At 49.1% G+C, this 23,011-nt stretch overlaps 1 protein-coding gene across 3 annotated transcripts; it reads right to left on the bottom strand.

The window, feature by feature from the left end:
• Positions 1-247: 247 nt before the first annotated feature.
• On the bottom strand, positions 248-13,871 carry LOC122468507 (cartilage intermediate layer protein). 3 transcript variants are annotated; one of them, XM_043555152.1, is made up of 9 exons: positions 13,741-13,871; positions 12,069-12,239; positions 10,018-10,110; positions 9,085-9,354; positions 7,614-7,793; positions 6,904-7,218; positions 5,911-6,019; positions 5,066-5,223; positions 248-3,071 (listed from the first exon to the last, which is right to left on the bottom strand). In XM_043555152.1, exons 2-9 carry the CDS (start codon positions 12,127-12,129, stop codon positions 718-720), a joined length of 3,540 nt encoding a protein of 1,179 aa, XP_043411087.1. In that variant the 5' UTR covers positions 12,130-12,239; positions 13,741-13,871; the 3' UTR covers positions 248-717. The 3 variants fall into 3 exon arrangements, with proteins under 3 accessions (XP_043411087.1, XP_043411088.1, XP_043411089.1); XM_043555153.1 differs by having other exon boundaries at positions 9,349-9,354; XM_043555154.1 differs by lacking the exon at positions 9,085-9,354.
• Between the last annotated feature and the right edge of the window lie 9,140 nt (positions 13,872-23,011).

Here is a 23,011-nt window from a genome sequence, read left to right as displayed (position 1 = left end):
TGCCTAGTTACTCAACCCTGTAACAGGAGGTGGGGGTGGGGGGTGAGCCGTGCCTCATGCCACCTTGTGACCACTTTCCAGAGTCTCCTCTGTCCCTCTGAGCAGCTGGCTCACTTTAATAGTTAAGAGACAGGACAGGGGCCTGAAAAACAAGTACAAAATGTGCATTTATTGACGGTTGCTCTGGGGTACACTGGGCTTCTAGCAAGAACAAAAGTAGATGTAAAGGGAAATGCAGAGTTCCAAATTCAAGTAAAAATATTGTAGTTTATTTCTTTATTTCACCACCGTTTATATGCATGAACTGTGATGGAGGCCTTGCTTACATCCTATAGACCAAGGCCAAGAAATATGCCTTATATTGGTTAGTTGATCTTTAACATCAGATTATCATTATTGTAGAAGTGAGCAAAACCCCGCAAAAAGAAAAGGAAGTACATTTTCATTGATGGGCACAGACTTTACCACTGGTCATTTTCTTGTGTTTCTTTTAAAGAACAGGACAAAAGGACTTTATTTTGCCATTTTTGGGGCTCTGTGCAAATCAGTATCATGGAATAAAGACAGTAAATAAAGGCATGAAGAAACCAAAACAAGCAAACTGCACCAGAACAGATGTGCTTAAATTAACCAAGTGACAGTTTATGCATCAGTCTCACAATGGCTGTTGCATGGGGTGGGGGAAGAGAAGTACCATAAGACTTAGTTGCTCAAAGGCTACTGAGCAACCCCAAGAAACCTCAGAGAGGCGGCCCCTTCACGCCAGCTCTGGCTACCCCTACTTGCCCGTTGCTGTCTCCTTGAGGGCACTCTTCCTCTGACAGTGTTTGCAGCAGGGGTGCGGACGGGGGTGCTTTGGAGGTACTGGAAGGCACTCTGGCGGCCCACCTGCCTCTCTGCACAGTTAAAAGTGAGGGCCACTCCCACATTGCTCTTCATGACTCTGGAGGAGCCATCGGATGTGCCATCAAAGCACCGGCCAAGTGCAATCTCCTTGGCAGTGCGAGGGTCCTGATCAGTGACGGTATAGATGCCATAGTTGTGGCCCAGTGGATCTAGGGGTGCCAGCATGGTGTATTCACTGGTGTCATTGTTGACTGCTAGTGGTAGGTGGTTGACCAGGTACTCATGAAGCATGGAGTTTACGCTGGCTCGATGGCAACTGCCCTGAGGGATGACCTTCACCAGTGTACGGTCCACACGGTCCTGGTCATAGAGCATGCCACTGCACTTGAACTCTAAACAGGCAGATGAGACATTGGGTTGGTCCCTGTCCCGTGTGCTCCTCACATCCCGGATTCCGTACAACTTTCCCACTGTCTGCCGGTGAGTGCCCCCCATGTTGCGGGAGCGCACATTCACTTCCACTGGCCCCACAATCTTCACCTTGATGTAGCAGGCCCTGAACTCCATTGGCTTGGGCCACCATGCCAGGTAGTCTTCAGTCCAGCTCATAGGGTCATCCTCGTTGAAGGGGACAGTGTTGTAGTCATACCGATCCCCCTCAATCTGATAGAACCGGAAGTGGGGTGCACTGGGTGGTGCCTCCTCACATGCCCGGAGGTTCTCAAAAGCATAGATGGGCCCATTGCTCTCCTCAGCTGAGTTGGGCCTTGGCTTGGCCATGCTGATCTGAAAAGCTGTCTTCTTAACCCGTGGGTCCTCATGGTCTGTCCGACGGTACTTGAGCTTATTGAGATAGGGCTGAGGGACACCAATAGCATTGGGGTTGAATTTAGGAGAAGATTGCACTGCTTCCAGTTCTTCCCCAGCCAGGCTTGCCAAGACATAGGCGGAATAGGCATCGGGGGACTGGTCATCACAGAAGGCAGGCACACAGGCCCCGTTGGGGCCTGTGATGACACTGTCAAAGCGGCCCCAGGCCCTGGGGTTGGATGAGAAGCCAGCCCTGGGCTCCAGGTTGATCACAGAGACCACAACCCCCTGGATCTGCTCACTGGGCAAGAACCGCTCACTCCGGTAGGCCCTAACCTTGATAAAGCACCTCCTGCTTTCTGGGACATCCAGATTAAAGAGTCTCCTTTCACGGATCTCCATGTTTCCCACCAGGAAGGTTCTCTCTTCCCTTTTGCTCCGCTTTTGGCTTTCAAATTTGAAGTCACCTTCCTCCTCCCACAACCCTGTATCTGGATTGAGCGACCAGAGTTTCATTGTGGGCACGTGCTCTGGCATCTTGATCTGGGTTGAGTCAAGGTGGACCTTCACCTTGCCAACATTAAGTGACTCTGAGGTGGCCTCATCCGTGAAGTCCACAGAGAACATACCATATGTCCGAAGGGGGAAGGTGTCTCCTTCATCATTGATGAAGTTCAGATCACTCTGGGCAGTTGTGGCTGTGGAAATATTCCGGGGATCCAGGAAGGTCACACTGGCCTTTACTTTCCCTGTGTAGGGCTCCCCGTTCCTCCTGTAGAAACTCTTGGATGGGATCTCCAACTCTCCCACAGGGTCTTCACCAGCCACCTCCCCTAGGGGGATAATGTTGGTGTCCATGGCCTCCAAGGTGATGGGCTCTTTCTTCCGAAGCACCTTGATCTCATGGAATACCGTACTCCCCTTCTTGTTGAAGGGCAGCACTTTAGTGGTGTTGACAAATTTCTGGAACCTGTCCACAAATGTGAGCACCAGCCTCTCAGTGTCCTGGGGGACATGGAGGGTAAAAGTGCCCTTGTAGCCAGTCATGCTCACACGGTTGCTCCCCATGTACACATGGCCAAAGCGCATGGGTTCCCCATTGTCAGCAGCACTGACACGGCCACGCACGATACTCCGAGTCTCTGTACACCGCTGGCAGCTGCACTCCGTGGCCACCTTGGTGGGCAGCGTGTACCCACTGCACTGGATCTCCCTCTCCTGTGTTTTGGAGATGCCACAGCAGTTCTCCACAGCATCCCGGCACCTGATCCCATTATCCTGCTGCCCTGCACAGGTCTTGATAGGACAATGGCCCACGTCATAATAGAAGGAGTTTGTGGCATTCTGGAAGCAATCATGGGGCAGCCGGATAAGGTAGCTCTCAGGAGTGGGGTTGCAAGGAGTCTCATAAGGGGCTGTGGAGGGAAATGGTATGAATATTAAAAGTAAGTTCACGTCCTACACAAAGGGTATCCTTACCTCACCTCTCTGCAGTGCCTTATGGTTTTCAAACCATATGGTTTGGCTTGCATATCCATGCTCCCGATTCTCCTGAATTTTTCTGAGGGAGATGGAATAGCTATTATTTTTTTCAATGTTTATTTTTGAGAGAGAGAGAAAGACAGAGAATGAGCAGGGGAGGGGCAGAGAGGGAGACACGGAATCCAAAGCAGGCTCCAGGCTCTGAGCTGTCAGCACAGAGCCTGATGAGGGGCTAAAATTCAGGGACCATGAGATCATGACCTGAGCTGAAGTTGGACGCTTAACAGACTGAGCAACCCAACCACCCTGGAATCGCTATTATAATCCCATTTTATACATGGGGAAACAGAGCTGGTTGCTGAGACCATCAGAGTCATGGTTCTCAATAAGGGGTCTTGAAAATTTGTGAGATTGTTTTGAGTTACGACTAAAATTGGGAGTGCTACTGGCATTTAGTCAGGGGTGGGGGGCATTGTTGCTCTGTGTCCTGTAATGCTTGGCACTGTTCTGCATTAAGAATTTTTCTGGCACCTGGGTGGCTCAGTTGGTTAAGCCTCTGACTTCAGCTCAAGTCATGATCTCCCGGTTCATGAGTTCGAGCCCTGTGTTGGACTCTGTGCTGACAGCTCAGAGCCTGGAACTGCTTCAGATTTCTGTGTCTACCTCTCTCTCTGCCCCTCCCCCGCTCGTTCTCACTCTCTTTCTCTTTTTCTCTCAAAAATAAATAAAAACATTAAAAAAAAAAAGAATTTTTCTGCATCCTGCATGATGTTCACATATCCCAGCAGACATTCATGTAGGTAGAAAGCCTGTTTAAAATGATCAGAGCCTACAATTTTGTATGTGGCTTTAACTATATGTTGAATTTTTAAAAACTGTAACTACCATATAAATCAAGCTAAGATCATACCTTGTTTAGCTTGGAACAATACCAAGAACTTTTCCTTGGTTCAGAAAAACCATGTACCTGCAGCGACATTAGCCAAGGAATGTGAAGCACCAAAATGATACCTCTGGATCCATCAGGATTCGTAGCTGTCACATTCATGGTGACTGGATTGAAGTGCAAGTGTCTGACCACTTGGTTAGCCTTCTCATGTCCTTATGCCAAAACATTTACACAATGAAATACATACTTTTTTCTATTAAAGTTATTTTATTTCACCCTTATGTTATAGTTAGGGCCATGTACATATATATTTGGAAATTATGTATAGTTATTATCAGTTTAACTTCAGAATGGTAAAGCAGTGTTAAAGTTAATTGTAATAAGTGGGAGCATTGATATTATGGATCGGGAACCACTGCAGAGGGGGCTCCACACTTCCTCTGCAGAGGTCCAAATGCCCTGTGTCCTGTCTGCCTGAGGTCTGTTGCTCAACCTTCTTGGAGTCTGTGATATATTGCAGAGTCCTTCCAATAACTTTCTCTTTTCTGCCTTTTGTTTGGTCTTGTTTAGGCTAATTATTAAGATATCTTCCTCCCCACCCTGCTTCCACTTTGCAAGTACAGGTTCTCGATTGGTCTTGGCCTGGAGTCTCTCCCCCTCAAGATCACTTCTTAAAGCTGGCTCTAGTCAGGTCACCCTTTCCTGTAAACCTTAGCTCACGTAAAGCTGCCCCCTCAAGCAGTCACCCATGATCACTCACACTGGGAGATCTCTGTGTCTCATCTCTAGAATCCATGGCCTTTTATCTCCTGTTTCAGGGCATTTTTCTATCTTTACTTATTTGTGTCTTATTTATATTTCTTCACCCTTCCTGAACTGGCAGCTCTATGAAGGTAGGATTCAGGCCTGTGACATCTTTATGTCCTTGAGGACAGAGCACTGTGCTCAACGCAGAAAAGCCCAGGCTATTACTGCCCAGATATGCCCACGGGGTGCTCCCCCGCCCTGTGCCAGACTCGGGGATGCTGACAGGCTTACCTATGACAATCAGCTGGGCAACCTGGGACTTCATAGCCCCAGCATCACTCTGGGCCTTACAAAAGTACTCGCCAGCCTGGTCTTGCCGCAGGTTCCTCAGCACCAGCTTGCTCTCATGCTTGTAGAGGGATGGGTCCAGCAGCGTGTCATTGTGGTACCTGCAAGGAATGGAGAGGGGAAGCCTGAGGGGACAGTGGGAGGGCATGTATCCCTGGAGAGAGTGCCAGGAGCAAGCAGTCAGGGAGACAGATGATGGATGGGGCTCTGTAGATGACTCAGCTCATCCAAGAGTACTGACTGACCTGGGAGCCAAGAGACTTGATTCTGAGTCCCAGCCTCACTACTAACTGGCTGTGGATCCTTGGACAATTCATCTCATCTCTCAGAGCTTCAACCTCCTGGTCTTAAAATGGGGATGGTGATCCCTAGTGACTTCACACAACTGTTGGGAGCATCAGACAAGATAATGGCTGTAAAATATCTGTGAAGGGTATAAGGGACTCACAGCCACTGGGGACTCTGACCTTGTGTGCTTTGGTCAAGGGAAGCAAGGCTGGGGAACTTTGTTCTGTGTCCCAAGGATATGCAAGTCAGAACCCTGAGTCCAGAGCTGCTCTGTGGGGATCCCAGCTTCAAGAGGGTAATGACAGGGCTTCCTGGTTGTCCGGGAGGCCTCAACCTTGCTGGCTCCCACTTGCAAATGCCGATTTATGGGCTCTGTGCCAGGGCCTTACTAATAACTCTATTCTATTCATTATTATTACAATTAATAAGTCCAGACCCAATGCAAAAAAGATCTGGTTTCCAAGAAAAAACTTGGGTAAGGTAGCTGGCAGAACACTCACCAGAAATACTTGTCTGGACTGGGCTTCCCTGTGGCCTTACAGCACAAGGACACGCTCTGCCCAGCTCTCCGTGCCTTTGTCTTGGGGTTCATCACGATGTATGGAGTCTCTGGGAGAGAAGACAAGAAATGGTGATTTGGTTTTTTTCTTTGTGGCTGACTGTCTAGAGCCTCGCCCCTCAAGTTCTTTGTCATGTGTTAAAATTGTATGACTTTATGCCTACTCCCACCCCCAGCTCCTCTCTAAGGGAACTGGTCCAGAATGGAGTCCACCCCCTTGGCCTAGGACCAGCTTCTGTGGCCTTTCAAGCAGCATTTGGGTGGGGCAGTAAAGAATCAAGGGGACCTCGTGTGAACCAAGCTTCCCAAGCACTTCTGTTGGGACAGAGCTGGCTGTTTTGAATAGTGCAATACTCCCATTCTGCTGCCTCCAGCAGAATTTTCTGGCCATCTTTAGATAACGTGGCCAGGGAAGAACTCATACATTTGAGGGAGCAAGCCATGTCAACATCTGTGGGAACAATTCTCCAAGCAGAGTATATAGCAAGTGCAAAGGCCCTGAGGCAGGGCTGGAGTAGAATAACTCTGTGGGGGTGGAAGGGAGAATAATGGAAGAAGAGCAGAGAAGTAGTGGGGGAGCCAGATGATGTAGATCCTTGTGGGTCATGGTAAGGATTTGGAATTTTACTCTGTATGCTGGGAAGCCAGATCTTAGCACTACGATCCCTTTATTTAAAAGTCCAGGGTGCCTGGGTGGCTCAGTCGGTTAAGCATCTGACTTCGGCTCAGGTCACGATCTCACGCTTTGTGAGTTCAAGTCTCGCATCAGGCTCTGTGCTGACAGCTCGGAGCCTGGAGCCTGCTTCAGATTCTGTGTCTCCCTCTCTGCCCCTCCCCCACTCACGCTCTGTCTCTCTCTGTCTCTCAAAAATAAATGTTAAAAAAAAAAAAAAAGTCCAGCCTTCCCGTCCAGCCCTTCCCTGGAGAACAGTACCTGCCCTCATGAACTCTGCATTGACAGTGGCTGCCTTTAGGCTGGTCTTGGGCATCGTGAGCATGATGGGGGCAAACTTGGCCTTTGTGATCTTCAGAATGCTTTTGCCATCAGGGCACACGCCAGGGACTCGGAACCTCCCACTGCTGTCTGTCTTGGTCAGTGGCTTAGGTGTCTTGGTCAGCAGGTAGACAGTGGCCCCTGATGCTGGGGCACCCCCAGGTAGGGAGACAGTTCCGTGTAGCATGAAGTCCTGGCACATGCAGGCATCGCAGTCAGCATTCACCTGGCCCATGGGGCAGGTCATATCACAGGCTGTAAAAGAAGGGGCCACATCAGGAGGGCTCATATGGACTCTGGCCCTCCTTCAGGCACATATCAGCCTGTGGACTCACATATGCTTCCCCTTCTCCTTAGGTCTTTGTTACCTTTCCATATCAGCCTGAGTGACTAATTTCTACTCATCCTTCAAGACTTAGCCCAGGACACCTCCTCCAGGAAGCCATCCTTGGTTTTCCTAAGCTATAACTGACCCTGTGCTGTGCTCCCACATTATCCCCTGCATCCCCCTACAGAGTACATTATATAGATACTCATTTAATACTTGAGTGAATGAATGAATCTGTTTCAGTCTGACCCTCTGATCTGTCCTCCTAGACTACTTTAGCCTCAGTGGCATGTCTTTCTAGTACCAGGAGCAAGAGCAGTACCTGTACAGGCCTGGTCCATGCAGAGCCGGCCCTCCTCAGAGGCCTCAGTGCACAATGACACTGTCTCCGCCAGGCAGGTGCGTGTTCGGGTCTGGACTCCAGTGTGACCACAAGCAGCAGAACACTTGCTCCAGGGAGACCATGGGCTCCAGATGCGCTCTGTGTCTCTGCGCAGGGACCCTGCAAAGCAGGATCAGCAGACGGTCTGACTTAACCTCCCAAGGGGACTCTGTCAGGAAATGTGACCCTGAGGCTGTTTTTCTCAGAGAGACAGCGTCTCTGCTTATATCATACATGTCATTGATATTTATATTTACTGCAGTGACTTTTCCAACAGATGGAAGTCAAGAGTCTTGAGGAAATGGTGTCTCTAATTTGCACAAAGGTACCATATGGACTAGGCATGGCTCTGAGAGGGACTTTTTGGCCAAGCACTGGGACTTGAGTATGCAGTCCTAGGATGTACAGGGATAGCACCATTTTCCCTCTCCACCAGTGTGGAAACAGCCATATGTTCCTATGGACGCATTCCCTGTGAAGTCCCTGGAAGCCAGGGCCTGGGACCTCAGTGACTCAGATACCAAGTTCCCTCCTCACTTCTGCTCTGAGGCCTGTGTGCAAGAGTGGGGACCTCAGACCTTGTCTAGGAGACCTTGCTCAGCCTGAGCTCCCACTCTGGATGACTATCACTCCCACTTAGGCCTGCAGGGTTAGGCTGTGTGCACTGGCAGAGTCCCAGGAAGGGAGGGTGGCTATGAGAAGTGGGCAGCCTTGTAGATGGCTCTGTATAATCCTGTGTGGAGAGGGAGGATGTGGAGCATGAACTCTTGGACTCTGCAAACACAGACATGGGTTCAAATCCCAGCTCTCTACCTATTAGCTGTGTAATCGTGAGAAGCTACCTAACCTCTCTGAATCCGGGGTAACTTGCCAAAATGGAGATTCCTCACAGGTCAGTTGTCACTAGTAGATAACCAGCCCAGTGTCTGGCACATAGGAGTTATAATAGAAACTAACACTTAGTGAACATTCACCTGGGTTAAACCCTCTACATTCATTATCTTATTTAATCCTCATAAAATCCCACATCATGATTTACTAATAATTACTAATATTACCCCTGTTCTATTGGCGGAAAACCTGAGTCTCAGAGAGCTTCAGAAAATTTGCCTAAGGAACACAGTTCAGATGGTAGACCCAAGATTCTAACCCATGAAACCCAACTCCAGAGCCTGTGGTCTTCACCACCTTGCCACACACATTCAATAAGTGGGCTGAATGGGAAGTATCCATTACCACAGAACACTCTAGGGAAGATTATGGCTCTCTTGACCCTAATGCGTTGTTCTGAGGGAGCTGAAGCCTGTGCGTGTGTGTGATATCCAGAGTTCCCATGGCCACATGCCAATCGTGGCCTCTCCCTGTGCCGAGGCTGCTGGGAGGTTGTGGGTGGGGGACTGTCCAGGCTCACCTGGGGGGCAGAGGAAGCGCACGGTATAATTGGAGCAATTCTGGCCGGGCCTCTGCTCCCTGTTGAGACACCAGAAGCCCTCACGGGGACTGCCATGGACCACCTGGCCAGTGCTGCCTGCAGGCATCCAGTCAGTGGTCCGAGCCTCTAGCCGCAGGGGCCGAGCACACACACGGTCCCCATAGTAGAAGCGAATGGCATCCAGCCGCTCATAGTCACCCTGCCCGCCTGGGTGGTCAATGTTGAACCATGTTGTCCACTCACCAGGACCTGAGAGAGAGAGGCAGGTCAGAGAGGAGCCAGGCCCCAGAGGCCCAGGTGAGCTCCATCCTACTTCCTCCTTAACTCCTGGAAATCACACATGATATCTCTCATCCACCCCCGATAAGTCTCAGGCCCTATTGTATCTATCTCTCCAGTCTTTTAACCTTCTGCACCTGCCACTCCATTAACACTCTCAGCAGCCTGGCTATACCATGTTAGCAACTCCCTACCTGGTCTCTCTACCTCCAAGTTCCCCCTCCACTCATCCCCACCCCTCCCCAACACTGCAGTCAGGGTGAGCTTTCTCCAGGTGGCTTGGATCACACCACTCCCCAGGCTTAAATCCCTTAGCCAGGCATTCAGGGTGCTGGTGAACTGGCCCTCCAGCTCTTGTCTCTCCATCCTCCTCTCCCACCCTGTCTCCCCTCCAGCCTATGCTCTGGCCCCAGCAAGCTCTATAGCATTCCTGAATATGTCAGGCAGCTTCACATTCTAAGCTATCCTCCTATATACTAGGTCTCTCTGCCTGAACAGAGATGTAGGCCAAACATCTTATAAAAGTGGGTTTCCATGGAAACCATGACATTGTTCCCTGGCTTCAAAGATCTTCCCAGCAAGCTCAGTAAAGACCCCCCTCTCTTGATCCTCCCTGCTCCAGCCACAACTCACTTTCCAGGGAGTCACCAGGCTTGGCAAAGAGGCTGGAGATCCTCTTCCCAGGCTGGACTCTTCTTACCGACTGAGTGAGCATCATCTGCCTCCCTGAGGGAAAGAAGAGGCCAGGACTGTTAGTTACAAGGGCCCAGCAGGGTCCTGCTACCAGCCTCTCAAGATGCAGAGAAGCAAGTGATGTGGTGGATGGAGCATGAATGCTGAACATGGGTTCAAATCTCCACCCTGCCACTAACTGGCTATGCAACCTCACAAAAGCTTTAGTCTTCTAGTTGTGTTTCCCATAACACAGAGCTGCATTAACAGCTGCTACATCATAGGGTTCTGATGCATATTCGGGGTGATAATGAATATAAAGAGACCTGGCACGTAGTGTATGCTCAGCAAATGATGGCTGTCTTTTTGCTCTTGTTCTAGAAATGGATCATTGGATGCTGCTAAGCAGCCAGCGGGCCAGGACTCCTACGTTACGATCTGGGCCTGTCCTTTTTGGCAGAATGGAGCCTTATTTTCCTCATCTGTAAAATGGAGATATTAGTTCCCATCTCGGAGAGTGATGGTCCAGCTGGCATGAGAATTTCATGAGGTAATACAAGTAAACATCTCTGAACTATACAGAGCTTGAGAGTGTGAGCTCCAGAGGCTCTGCCACTTCCTGCTTGACCTTGAGCCAGATGCTTAACTCATTTGACCCCTGTTCCCTCATCATAAAATGAAGATAATAATAGTTCTTGCCTCAGAGGATTGTGGAGATTAAATAAGCTCATTCATAAAATCCACTTAGGACAATGCTTAGCATAGTGTTTGCCCAATAAGTGTTAGCAACTCCTAAGGATGGGTCGAGGGTCTTCAGGCCATAAGCAACTTCCAGTTCCACCCCATCTGGGGTCTCCAGAAGGGGAAGGAGGAGAACAGAAGGCAGCACCAGCTTTAAAAGGCAATTAACTTTTCATGTGAGGAGCCAAATCAGAATTCTCTATGCTGCTTAATTGGGGTGATAGGAGCACTTTTAATCAAACTAATCTGATTTCCCCTCAGATGGCTGAATGTTAATCATCTTCACAAACAGAAGCTGTCAGGGTGGAAAGAGCAAGGTGGGAGGTAGGTACACACAAGTTTCGGCAAGATGCAGAGGCAGCCTTTGTTCCCACACGGGTACTCACAAAGGCTGCAGTGCATGCAGCTTTATAAGAGGGGTTTGAGCATTTTTTGCCTTACTTGAGTATGTGGTTAGCAATCAGGAGAGGAAGGGGAGATGGGAGAGAACACACAGGGCAGTGCTGGGAGCCCTGATGCTTAGATGCACCAGGCAAATTCCCTCTACCTGCCCCTTCAAGAACTCCGTGTCAAGGTGCCTGGGTGGCTCAGTGGGTTAAGCGTCTGACTTTGGCCCAGGTCATGATCTCACAGTTCGTGAGTCTGAGCCCTGCGTTGGCTCTGTGATGACAGCTCAGAGCCTGGAGCCTGCTTTGGATTCTCTCTCTGCCCGTCTCCTGCTTGCGCTCTGTCTCTCCCTCTCTCTCTCGAAACTAAATAAACAGTAATAAAATAAATAAATCAAAAAAAGAACTCAGTGTCACCAGAGGGTGGGGTTCTGGTGTCTGTGAAATTTGGCTGCAGGGTCTAAATGAAATTGAGCTTCAGGCCAGAAGAATTTTTATGAAACTAAAACCAGACCAACTCCCAAACCTGCTTCTGAGACCTCAGTGATCCCTTGTGATTCCCTTTTGCTTTGACTGCCAGGAATCTCAGAGCTAAATTTAGCACTCAGCAGTGATAACCCTTTTATCTTTTTCCCTCCCTTTGAGTGACAGCTAATCCCTCTCCTCATTTAAAAGATTCTGTTCTGTGAGTTTTAATATTGGGAACTATCTCAAATTCTTTGGGGGAAACAAGCAGTGTATAAATTATTAATAAGTCTATAAACCAGCCTGAGGTCTTAAGGCCCTTGCTGAGGCTTATGGCAGATAAACAGTTATGTCCCAGACCAGATATGACTTCACAATGGGAAGTAGAGGCTTGGGAGAGAGCAGATACTTAGCTCGTACCCAACACGGAGGTAACTTCCAGGAGCAGGAAGAAGAACACCCAGGCCTTGGTCCCCACCATCTTTCCCTCAGGCCCTGTGGGGAATATGGGTGAGGAGATGGGTGAGAGTGCTTCAAAGTTAGGTCCTCCTTGGAACGTAGTCCCCTGGGAAGTTTCTCAGATACAGTCACCTGCAAAGAAAAAAAATGCTTATCAAGCTCCACATTTCTGTGTCATCTCTTACGGCTAGAACAGAACTATTTCTTGACCTATCCAGGGTGGAAGGGTAGACAGAATAGTCTTGTGGGAGGTAACACCTGCCCAAGTTGTGAATCTGGGCAGCTTGAGAGGTGCAGAGGCTCAGAATTTGAGTTCAAATATGGCAGGCCTGGATTCAGATCCTGGAACCAGGCGCCAGGACCCCGTATCAAGATGGGGCACGAGGGAGAGCAGGGGTGAGGAGGTGCCTTGCCAATGACGAGGGCCCCAGGCTTACTCCCAGCAGCCTCTGGGTGACTCATTCATCACTTCCAAGACCTGGGCTTGGGGGCATGTTTTGCTACCTTTGGTGGGGCTCACACTCTTGCACAAAGGGAGTACGTTAAGACTGTGCAGCCCAGCCCTGACTACAGTGACCCTTCACAGGACAGGCAAGCTGGAGGGCGCAGATGCTTCAGACACACGACCTCCATGAACACATTCCCAGATGCGCGTAGGCTGCAGCTGAAACACATTTCTGGCCTGCTTGTTGGGGCCTGGCTGGGAGTTACACAGCCAGGAGCTCACTGAGGGAGAGCAGAGGGGAACACACTGTGAGAAGCCAGGGCTCCCCAATAACTGCTAAGGATGGGTTAGGGGCTCTAGGAGCGGAGAGAGGAAAGCAGGCACTGCAATAAGGGCAAATATCCACGGGGTGTGGCCCAGGCTCCTTCCAACTCATTTTTATCTCTCCCCAGAGTTCTGGCCAACCCAGAATCTGACCAGTTCCTGGAGATTCAGAAGTGGCTCCCTTTAATGACCAAAGTCTAGGGTGTGGTGGGAAAGGGGAGATTCCTGCTTTCCAGAACAGAAGATCCAAAAGCACTTGGCTGTCCCAGAGAAGAACAAACCAGTCCCACATTGCGGATCCTCTAGCTCTAAGCCTGCTAACCCCCTCTCCCACCTGTTTCTCAGCCAAGAGAACAGAGGCATGGGGTCCCCAAGATCCCCACTGTGTGTCTTACCCCAGGCTCCTAGGCTCTGAGCAGGGAGCTGAATGCTGCTCAGCATTCAGTTGAAGACTGTTCTAGGACTGTCTGGGAGGCCAAGGTGGCTGAGGCACCTTGTGGAAAAATCATTTCCCATCTGGCAGCCCTCAGAAGTTTCCTCAGCATATGCTCTGTTAGTTAGGCTCCTCATTCCATGCTCCTCAGAACTCTCGGACAAAGCAGACTGGCTGACCACAAGAAAAAAGCAGGCACCCAGAGGAACAGACCCTGACTGGGACCATTTGAGAGCCCCCGACCTCAGGTGAAGGAGGGGGACGACTTTGGACCAATGGGAGAAAAGAGAGAACTTCAAGGCAGAAACGGGTGGGGGGAAGTGGGGGGACCTTCCCTGGGGGAGATGCAGGGTGGTCAGGGGAGGGCGGGAAGAGCTGAGTGGGGCTGTGGGGTGCAAGCATAGCGTGAGGAAAATGGGAGTGGAGCTTACCGGGGCCTGAGCAGAACTCCTCAGCTGGGGGGTTCAAGTCTTCCTCTCTCCAGCGTCTAGCCGCCAGGCCTTATATAGCACAGCTGGTGGCTCAGCCTGTGGCAGTGCGCCAGAGGAAGCGCAAAGAAACCAGATCTGAGCATGGGGAAGCTCAGCCTCCCCATCCCCTCCCCACGTCCCCCGGAGGAGCTCCCCAGAGGCTGGGATTTCACTTGCAGGGCCTGGGGAGGGGCCAGGTGGGGAGCTGCTTGGGGCTCCACAGGCCAGAGCAGAAAGATGCAAGAGGAGGTAAGGTGGGCACTGGGAGCAGCACTGGGAAAGGGCCAAGGGCTATTCTACATCTGGACAGCATTTCATAGCTCAGGGGGTGGTGTGCTTTTGCCTAAGCTTTGCTTGCTGATCCCCACATTCCCCTGGCCCTGGCCCGCCCATGCAGAGAAAGAACTTTGCTGGTGTTAGCACATACTCCAAACTCTCTTAGGCATACAGATCATCTGCTCTCTCAACTGAGGGTGCCTGGTCTGAGCTGGGTGACTACTCAGCTTCTCTGACCCCCTCAAGGGAAAAGGACAAAGGAATTATGGGACATAGGATGTCACCTGGTGAGAACAGTTCTTCCCTGCCCCTACCTACTTCCACCTGAGTGCCTGTCTATGTCCACTGGACCCCAGAGCCACTGCAGATAGACTCTGAGACCTTGCCAGATGCTCATGTTTGTGCGCGTGTGCATGTGTCTGCCTTCAGTTATGGGGCCCTCCAGCACATGACCAGACTTACCTGTAGGTGGCGTAAGCAGCTGCCTGTGTTTCTGGACTTCAGCAGCCTCCCTGCCAGCAGGAGTCTGCCTATTGTCACAGGCAGCGGTTCTACAGCTTTATCATGCCTTAGAATTCCCTGGAGGGCTAATTGCTGGGCCCCACACCGAGTTTGTGATCTGAGGTGAGGCCTGTGAGTGTATTTCTAAAACCTCCCAGGTGATATTGATGCTGCTGGTCCATGGACTACATCAGAGTCCCAGTTGGAGGCAGAAGATGGGGAGGGGTATACTAGGAACCACAGCAAGACCTGCTAGGACCCACTTTGTGCGCCGGGCTCATCCAGCCTGGGCTGGGCTTCCTGCCCCATTCCAGGGCCTAGAGATGGAGGCCTGGCCTCATGGCCTCCAGTACCAGTGTCAGCTCACTCTTCCCATACACCCTCTTTAAGTTCCTATTCATGGGAGGCTTTAGGTTGGGCACTGGGAGAACACAAGGGAGGAGACATGTTCCTGCACTCAGAGGAAGAAGCCTCATGTGGTAATGATCCCACAGTGAGCAGTCAGACCCTCATCCAGAGAGCTGTGTATGTGTGCTTGTATGTGTCTGTGTCTTTCTCTTTGAGTGTGTGTGTATGTGTGTAAGCAGGGGTTTAGGAACTATGCCTCTCTGATCATCACCCTGGACATGGACTGTTGAGGGAGAGGGCGGGTATAGAGGAAAGACGTTGAGCAGCAATGGCCCCAAAGCTGATCTAAGGCCCAGATCTGGTTTGCTTTGTCTCCTGGAGCCTGGTCTCCCTCCCAGCTCCTAGCCGTTGGCTCATAGATTCTGTAGCCAGTCCCAGTCTCGTCCAATTTGTTATCAGAGCCAAACCATGAAGCAGCTTCATGCATGACTTTGAAGGCAAAATCTGAACTGAGTAAATCTCGTAAGAGCTCTACTAGTCTGAGGACAGACAAAGACTGAACCATAATAGCCAGATCAAAGGACGAGAAAAATAGGAACTTAGGAGTCAAAAGCCTTAGTACTGGCTTGTTGCTAATTCTGATGTGTGACCTTGGACAAGCAATGACCCAAGTGACCCTGGGCCTCGGTGTCTCCACCTGTGCCACAAAAATTTGGACAGAGCAAGCTCTGAGGCCCCCGCCAGTGCTGGCAAGGTTTGATAAGATGTTGACAACAAACATTGTATGGAGGAGAGAAAGGAAGGCAAGACAGCTGTAAGAAGTCTGGCCAGAGATCAGGAGGGAGGCCAGAGAAGCAAACTGACCACTGAGGCTGGATAAAGAGAGCAAGGTATCCAGGAGGTGGGGGGAAGTAAACCAGAGGACCAGAGGTCAAGGGCAGGATAATCAGTTGTTTTCCAAGGCCTCCACTTTATAGACCCAAGGGTGTGTGAAAGGGACTTCCCCAGCCTCCCAACTGCACCCCTCTCTTCTTTTTCTGTAGTAGGAGGCAGGCTACCCTATGGGGTAAGGGTTTGGCAAAGAGGAGCCCTTTAGGCCACAAATCCTGCCTGGGTCTCCTTGCTTGGGCCAGAGCTCATAGTGGGGCCCCCACTTCCCTAGCCCCAAATGGCCATGGGTGTTGCCATGGTTGGCACAGGGCTGAGGGACTGTGAGCTAGAGTCCCTGGGTTCCAATTCCAACCCTGCCATTTGTGTTCCTTCACCCCATCTCCTCCCTCCCTGCCTTGCAACCTCCTACCCCCGCCCCCCATCAAAGGATCCTTTCCTGTCACAAGTGGGACTGAGCTGTGAGCTGTGCAGGGATAGACTGGAGGGAATGTGAGTCTACCCCTACCACCCCTCCCAGGATTCCTTTGAGGAAGAAGAGTCTGTTCTCCTCAGTCAGGACCCTAGGATAGGCAGCGCTTGGGAGGTGGCCACAGGTCTGGACAGTCAAGGCCTGGCCTGGATAGGTTAGCCCCAGCCACAAGTGGCCACCTGGGGCTTCTGCAGGCCAGGCTAGTCTGCAGCAGCTCCAAGCCCCTCCCTGGAACACACTGGAAACCCATCAACCACTCCAACCGCTGTCCAGGGAATCAAGGGGCTTGGAGCCCAGTGTAGCCAGGCCACCTGTGACCTAAGCCTATGGCCACAGTTCCCACCCTGCTGAGGGTAAAGGAGCTTGGGAACACTTGTGTGTGTGTGTGTGTGGGGGGGGGGGGGTCTGATGTGATCCTCATGGCTCCAGAAAAAGGTGCTCTGCCTCTAACATTCTTTCTGACCTCCTCTCCCATGTTCCTGTTATGGTCCACCTGTGGCCTGAGGAGGCTGTGCAGGCCTGGGTAGGGATAGGCTGCTGCTCATTCCTGGGGACCAGAGGACTTCAGCTCTGAGTGACCACCAGGGGCTGCTCATCCAATACTTGGGAGCCCAAAAACCCAGAGTCCAGGGCAGTGGAAGAGCTCACTCTCTGACCTCATTGTTGTCCTCCCTATCCTGTGTTCAGTCTGTCACTGTTCTACCTCTGTGCCTTTATACTTTTATTCTTCAGCGTCCCATCTTGAAATCCAGCCCTTCCTCCCTACCCGTGTGAACATCCCCATCTTTCAAAGCCCCATCTCAATCTCTTCCCTCCTGCCATCTTTGGCCACCCAGGCCCACCTTGATTATTCCTTCTCAGGATAACGTTCAGTCACAGGGGGTTGGCACTGTAATTTATAAAGCACATTCACTGTCGTCATCCTCAGCCTCACAGCAGATCTATGACAATCACACCCATTATACAAAGGAAAAACCGAGGCTCTGAAAGGTGAAGTCACCCAGACACAGTAGGTCTTAACTCAAAGTTGCCCCTGGAAACCAGTGAGAGGCTCTCAGCTCAGAGCAGCCACCATGGAAATCACATTCCAACTATGTGCTCCTCAGTGAGAACATGCCTAGAATAGTCTGACTCTGCCTGCCTGGCACACACACCCTACTTCCTATACATACACTAATTCTAAATGTGTTCCTATCTAACATGATACAGCTGTCTATCACACCATGGCCACAAAGTCTCTGTAATTCCCCCATTATGAGGTGGATTCTATTTACTCTCTCCTTTGACCTGGACTGACTTTGTAACTTGCTTTGAGCAAAGGACTTTGAGAAACTGATGCTGTACAAATTCTGGAGGTTAGGCCTCAAGAGACCTTGCTACCTTCACTCCCTTGGAACATTGTCCTGAGATCACCCTGTAAGGAAGTCAGTCTATCCTATGGGAGGATGAGAGAGCACATGGAGGAGAACTGAGGCTCCTAGCCAAAAGCTATATATGTGAATGAGGCCATCTTGAACTTTCCACCCCAGCAGTTGCATGAGTGAGCCCAAATAGGACTAGCAGAGGAATGGGCCAGCCAACCCACAGAATCATGAGAAATAACAAATTATTAATAAACCACTGAGTTTTGGGGTGGTCTGTTACACTGCAATAGATAACTGGTACACTAAGAGTAAAAGTTCTTTCCATTGCAAGAGACGAAAGCACAACTCAGATTGGTTTAAGGAGAAAAGGAATCTGATGGCTCTCATAACTGAAGTCCTAGGGCAAATTGGATTCAGGTACTCAGACAACATCCGGGCTGTTCTCTTTTCATATCTCAACAGCTTCCTCTGAGATGGATTTATTCTCAAGGAGGGTGTGGCAGTCTGTACTTTCCAAAGATGGCTACAACAATAGCTTCCATTGCACATGTTCTTGTACAATATGACTGTGCTATCTACCATTAAGAGATAGAATCATGGTGTGCCTGAGTGGCTCAGTTGGTTAAGCATCTGACTCAATTTCAGCTCAGGTCATGATCTCACAGTTTGTGGGATCAAACCCTGTGCTGTCAGCACAGGGCCTGTTTGGGCTTCTCTCTCTCCCGCTCTCTCTCTGCCCCTCCCCCACTTGCACACATGCTCTCTCTCTCTCTCTCAAAATAAATAAGTAAACTTAAAAAGAGAGTGAGATAAAATCCTGTTTCCCTCCCTTGAATCTAAGCTGGTCTATGACTTGCTTCTAACCAAGAATGAAGTTGACTTCTTTTCTTTTTTTCTTTTTTTAAAATGTTTATTTATTTTTGAGACAGAGAGAGAGTGTGAGTGGGGGAGGGGCAGAGAGAGAAGGGAACAGAGGATCTGAAGTGGGCTTTGCACTGATAGCAGCAAATCCGATGTAGGGCTTGAACTCATGAACCTTGAGATCATGACCTGAGCAGAAGTCAGACGGTCAACGAACTGAGCCACCCAGGCTCCCCAAATGAAGTGGACTTCTAAGGCCAGTCACAAAAGTTCATGCAGCTTCCACTTGGATCTCTTGGGACATTCACTCTGGGGAAAGCCGCTGCCATGTAAGAAGTCTAACTACCCTGAGACCACCATCTTGGAGAGGCCTGCTGTAGTGTCCTAGTCAGTAGTCCCACCAAGGCACTAAACGTGAGTATAGCTATCTTGGACAGACCAGACCAGCTCATCTACCAGGTGAGTGTCACTGAGTGTCCTCAACTGATGTCACAAAAAGCACAATTATGCACTCAAGTCCTACATGAAATCCTGACCTATGAGAGACCACAGGGTACCTGGGTTGCTCAGTCAGTTGAGTGCCCAGGTCTTGATTTCAGCTCAGGTCATGATCTCATGGTTCATGAGACTGAACCCTGCAATGGGCTTCTTGCTGACAGCTCAGAGCCTGATTGCGATTCTCTCTCTCCCTCTCTCTCTCTGCCCCTGCCTAGCTCATGAGTGTGTTCTCTCTTTCTCGAAATAAATAAATAAACATTAAAAAAAAGGATGAGACACCACATTAAGGATGTGGTCTCTCATCCTTAATTGCCATTTAAGCCACTAAGATTTGGGGTAGTTTGTTACACAACAGTAGTAACTGGAATAGAAGCTGTTTCCATGTCATATCTTCCAGAAGCTTCAGGCTCCCTCTTAGCACATCTCAAATCTCCAGTGGAAAGAAAATGTCTCTTCCTGAATTGTTCTAGCAGAAGCTCTCAGAAAGGCTCTCCTTGACCCATTCCTGACCCAAACCCTGTAACCATGGGATGGAAAGCTCTGATAAGCTCACTTCTTGAGCCAGGGGTATATCAGCCCCACTAGAATCACATGAACTGATTTTTCCCAAAGGAAAAGTGTGGTGCTATCATTGGAAGTAGGAAGAATGGATGCTGGGAAGAAAAAAATAACATGTACCTACTAAAAGCACAACCATGAACACAAGCATTCCTATCCTAGGAGGAATTGATCAAAAATGTCTAACTATCAAAAATGTCTAACTTTGATATCAGGAGTTGAGTCTTTTTTTTTTAATTCTTAAAAATGTTTTTATTCATTTTTGAGAGACAGAGAAAGACAGAGTGCAAGTTGGGGAAGGGCAGAGAGAGACAGGGAGACACAGAATCTGAAGCAGGCTCCAGGCTCCAAGCTGTCAGCACAGAGCCCGACACGGGGCTTGAACTCACTGACCGTGAGATTATGACCTGAGCTGAAGTTGGTTGCTTAACCAACTGAGCCACCCAGGAGACTCAGGAGTTGAGTCTTGATATCAAGACACCACTTTCACAGCTATCAACCTGGAGAGTTTACCCTCCATTTGTTTTGTTACAAATCTACCCATGTATGACTCCTTCTCATCTGGTAATCACATCAACACACCCCAGAAGAGCTGAGCAAAACTGAACAACCATAATAACTCCAGCTTAGAAAATGGAAGAAAAAGAAAGAAACCCAGGGGCCCCTGGGTGGCTCAGCTGGTTAAGCGTCTGACTCTTGATCTCGGCTCAGGTCATGATCTCACAGTTCGTGAGTTCAAGCCCCATGTCAGGCTCCTCACTGATGGTGTGGAGTCTGCTTGGGATTCTGTCTTTCCCATTCTCTGCCCCTCCCCTGCTCTCTCTCACTCTCTCTCTCAAAAATAAATAAATACGCTAAAAAGAAAGAAAGAAGAAAGAAAGAAATCTGTCAGCACCTTGTTTTACTTTGTGCAGGTTTTAGGTGGGAGCAGATTCCCTCAGAATGGGCTATGGGCCCAGCAGATACCCCAGAACATGTCCATTAGAGGACTCCACCTTGTATAATGTGTTTACTGCAGTCACCACAGAATGCTCCTCCAGCTCCAAACAGGGTCGGTTCACTGTCCCCATAGTATTCACCAGTCACAGCCTTATGTTCACAAGCAGTGCCTCTAGTGTTCACCACGCTTACCACAATATGTTCATGCCCCATTTTCATGACTGACTATGAGATTTCCACTATGTCCCCGTGATGTTCACCAAGCTTGCCATGGTGAGTCCGTTTGCTCACACCCAGTGATGTTGTAGCGTTTACTGCCTGAAGCAGTGAGTTCATACTCTATGTGTGGACATCATAGTGTCTCCACAGTGCCTCCAGGATTTCTCAGAAACATCTACATTCATGATTTTGTGAAGGATTAGGGGGTGCACAACTTACTAGGGTAGTCTCTCACAAGTGTTCACACACCCCTCCCCTGACTTGTCACACTCATCATGATGTGTTTGCCCTGGTTGTTTGTGAAGCTCAGCCCATTGTGTCTACCTATGACCCAAGGCTTCTTTTCATGACTCCCTCAAGAGGGGCCTGGTGGCTCTGTGTGTGGTATGACCTCAGCTCTGACCAAGATGCTAGCAGTCCAAAAGAGCCATCAGCAAAGACGGGGGCGTTCTTGCTCAGGGATGAGGTGAGATGGATGCTAGGTGGAAGCCCTCCCTGGCTGGAAGTTTCCAGGACACACAGCTGTTGTACAGGCTAGAGCTATGGAGAATTGAGTGTGAGGAGCCTCCCTCTTTCCAAGAAGACTCTTTCGTCCACACAGCACCTAGGCTGTGAAGATTTGGGACTCCAGATGGCCAGGGTGAACAGGAGGGAAGAAGGGGAAATGGAAGTTAGAAAGGCTTTGGTTAACAGGCTTAGCCAGACAGGGTGGGACAGAGGGAGAGAGACAGACACATGGGCCCCCAGAGAGCATTCTTTGTGGGCTAACCTTTTGTTCCCAGAAGGCAAGCAGCATTCAGGGTGGCTGAATTGGGACACTTTCCCCTCAGGAGAGTAAGAGCTTTGAGGACAAGATGTTGATCAGTGACAAGGAAGGCAAAAAAAGGGAAGAATAAATTTAAAAAGATTGAAACATAATTTTCATACTATAAAATTCACCATTTTGAATACACCATTCTGTGATTTTTGCCAAACGCAAGCAATCAGGTAACCACTATCATATCAAGATATAAAATATTTCCATCACCTCAGAAATTCCCTTTGTAGTGAACGCCTCCCTCCATCTTCAGCTGCTGACAATCATTGGTTTGTTTTCTTTCCCTGTAGTTTTGTCTTTTCAAGAATGTCCTATAAGTGGAATCCTTTGGTATAAGCTTTTTAAGTTTTCTTTCTTTCATTTAGTGTACTCATCCATGTTGCTGAATGTGCCAATAGCTCATTCCTTTTTATTGCCAAGTAGTATTCCATTGTATGGCTACATGTGGTTTATCTATCGATTCACCACTTGAAGAATGGGTGGATTGTGTTCACTTGTTACCAGTTACAGTTTAGCTATAAATATTTGTGTACTTATTTTTTAAACAGTTTCTTTCACATTTTATTCACTTCTTTTTTAATGTTCATTCATTTTTGAGACAGAGAGAGACAGAGTGTGAACAGGGTAGGGGCAGAGAGAGAGGGAGGCACAGAATCCGAAGCAGGCTCTAGGCTCTGAGCACAGAGCCCAACGCAGGGTTCAATCTCATGAACCATGAGATCATGAAATCAAGGTTTGGATGCTTAACTGATTAAGCCATCTAGGCACCCTGGTGTACAGATTTTTGTGTACACATTTCTCATTTCTTTGGGTAAATACTAAGAGTGGGATTGCCGGGTTATAAGAAAGTGTATGTTTAATCTTACAAGAAACTGCCAAACTGTTTTCCAGAGTGATTATACCATTTACGATCCTACCAGCAATGTAGGAGAGTCTCAGTTGCCCAGTATTCTCATCAGCACTTGATTCTATCAAAGTTTCATGTTTGCTTTTAGCCCTTCTAATAGGATGTGTAGTGTGATTTCATTGTAGTTTTAATTTGCATTTCTGTGGTGACCAATGATGTTGAGCATCTTTTTATATTCTTATTTGTCATGCATAGGTCTTTTTTTGGTGAAGTTCCCGTTCAGATATTTTCCTGCTTTATATTTGGATTGTTGTCTTAATTACAGATATCCCCAGCTTCTCAAAAATTCACCTTACACTTCACTTTTATAAAAAGACCTGCATTAGTTCCTATTTTCACTAACCGAGTGAAATCTGAAGATGATATTCAGTTTTACCAAAAAATGTCAGTGAAAGCAAAAACGGTGTTCAGCATCTGTTAGTGAGCCATCATAGAGGCGGGGCACCTGAGCAGCGAGAGTGATGCCGCCAAGCTCCTTCCCTGGGAACTACACTCAGCATCCAGCTGCCACAGCTTTGAACTGTGTCTGTAAGCATCTGTGCTTTATCTCAATTTATTTTGTGCTTTTGCTAGCAAGATGTGTC

Source organism: Prionailurus bengalensis, chromosome B3, assembly GCF_016509475.1.
Source record: "Prionailurus bengalensis isolate Pbe53 chromosome B3, Fcat_Pben_1.1_paternal_pri, whole genome shotgun sequence".
NCBI classification, from domain to species: Eukaryota; Metazoa; Chordata; class Mammalia; order Carnivora; family Felidae; genus Prionailurus; species Prionailurus bengalensis.
The sequence above is the reverse complement of the archived record's forward strand: the minus strand, read 5'-3'. Positions and strand labels throughout refer to the sequence as shown.

Excerpts from the sequence above, each read along its gene's own strand:
- LOC122468507 (XM_043555152.1), bottom strand. The coding sequence starts at position 12,129 with ATGGTGGGGACCAAGGCCTGGGTGTTCTTCTTCCTGCTCCTGGAAGTT. Across the intron at positions 9,355-10,017 it reads GCCTGGTGACTCCCTGGAAA|GTCCTGGTGAGTGGACAACA; the intron begins GTGAGTTGTGGC and ends TCTCTCTCTCAG. Across the intron at positions 6,020-6,903 it reads TGCAGAGTTCATGAGGGCAG|AGACTCCATACATCGTGATG; the intron begins GTACTGTTCTCC and ends CTTCTCTCCCAG.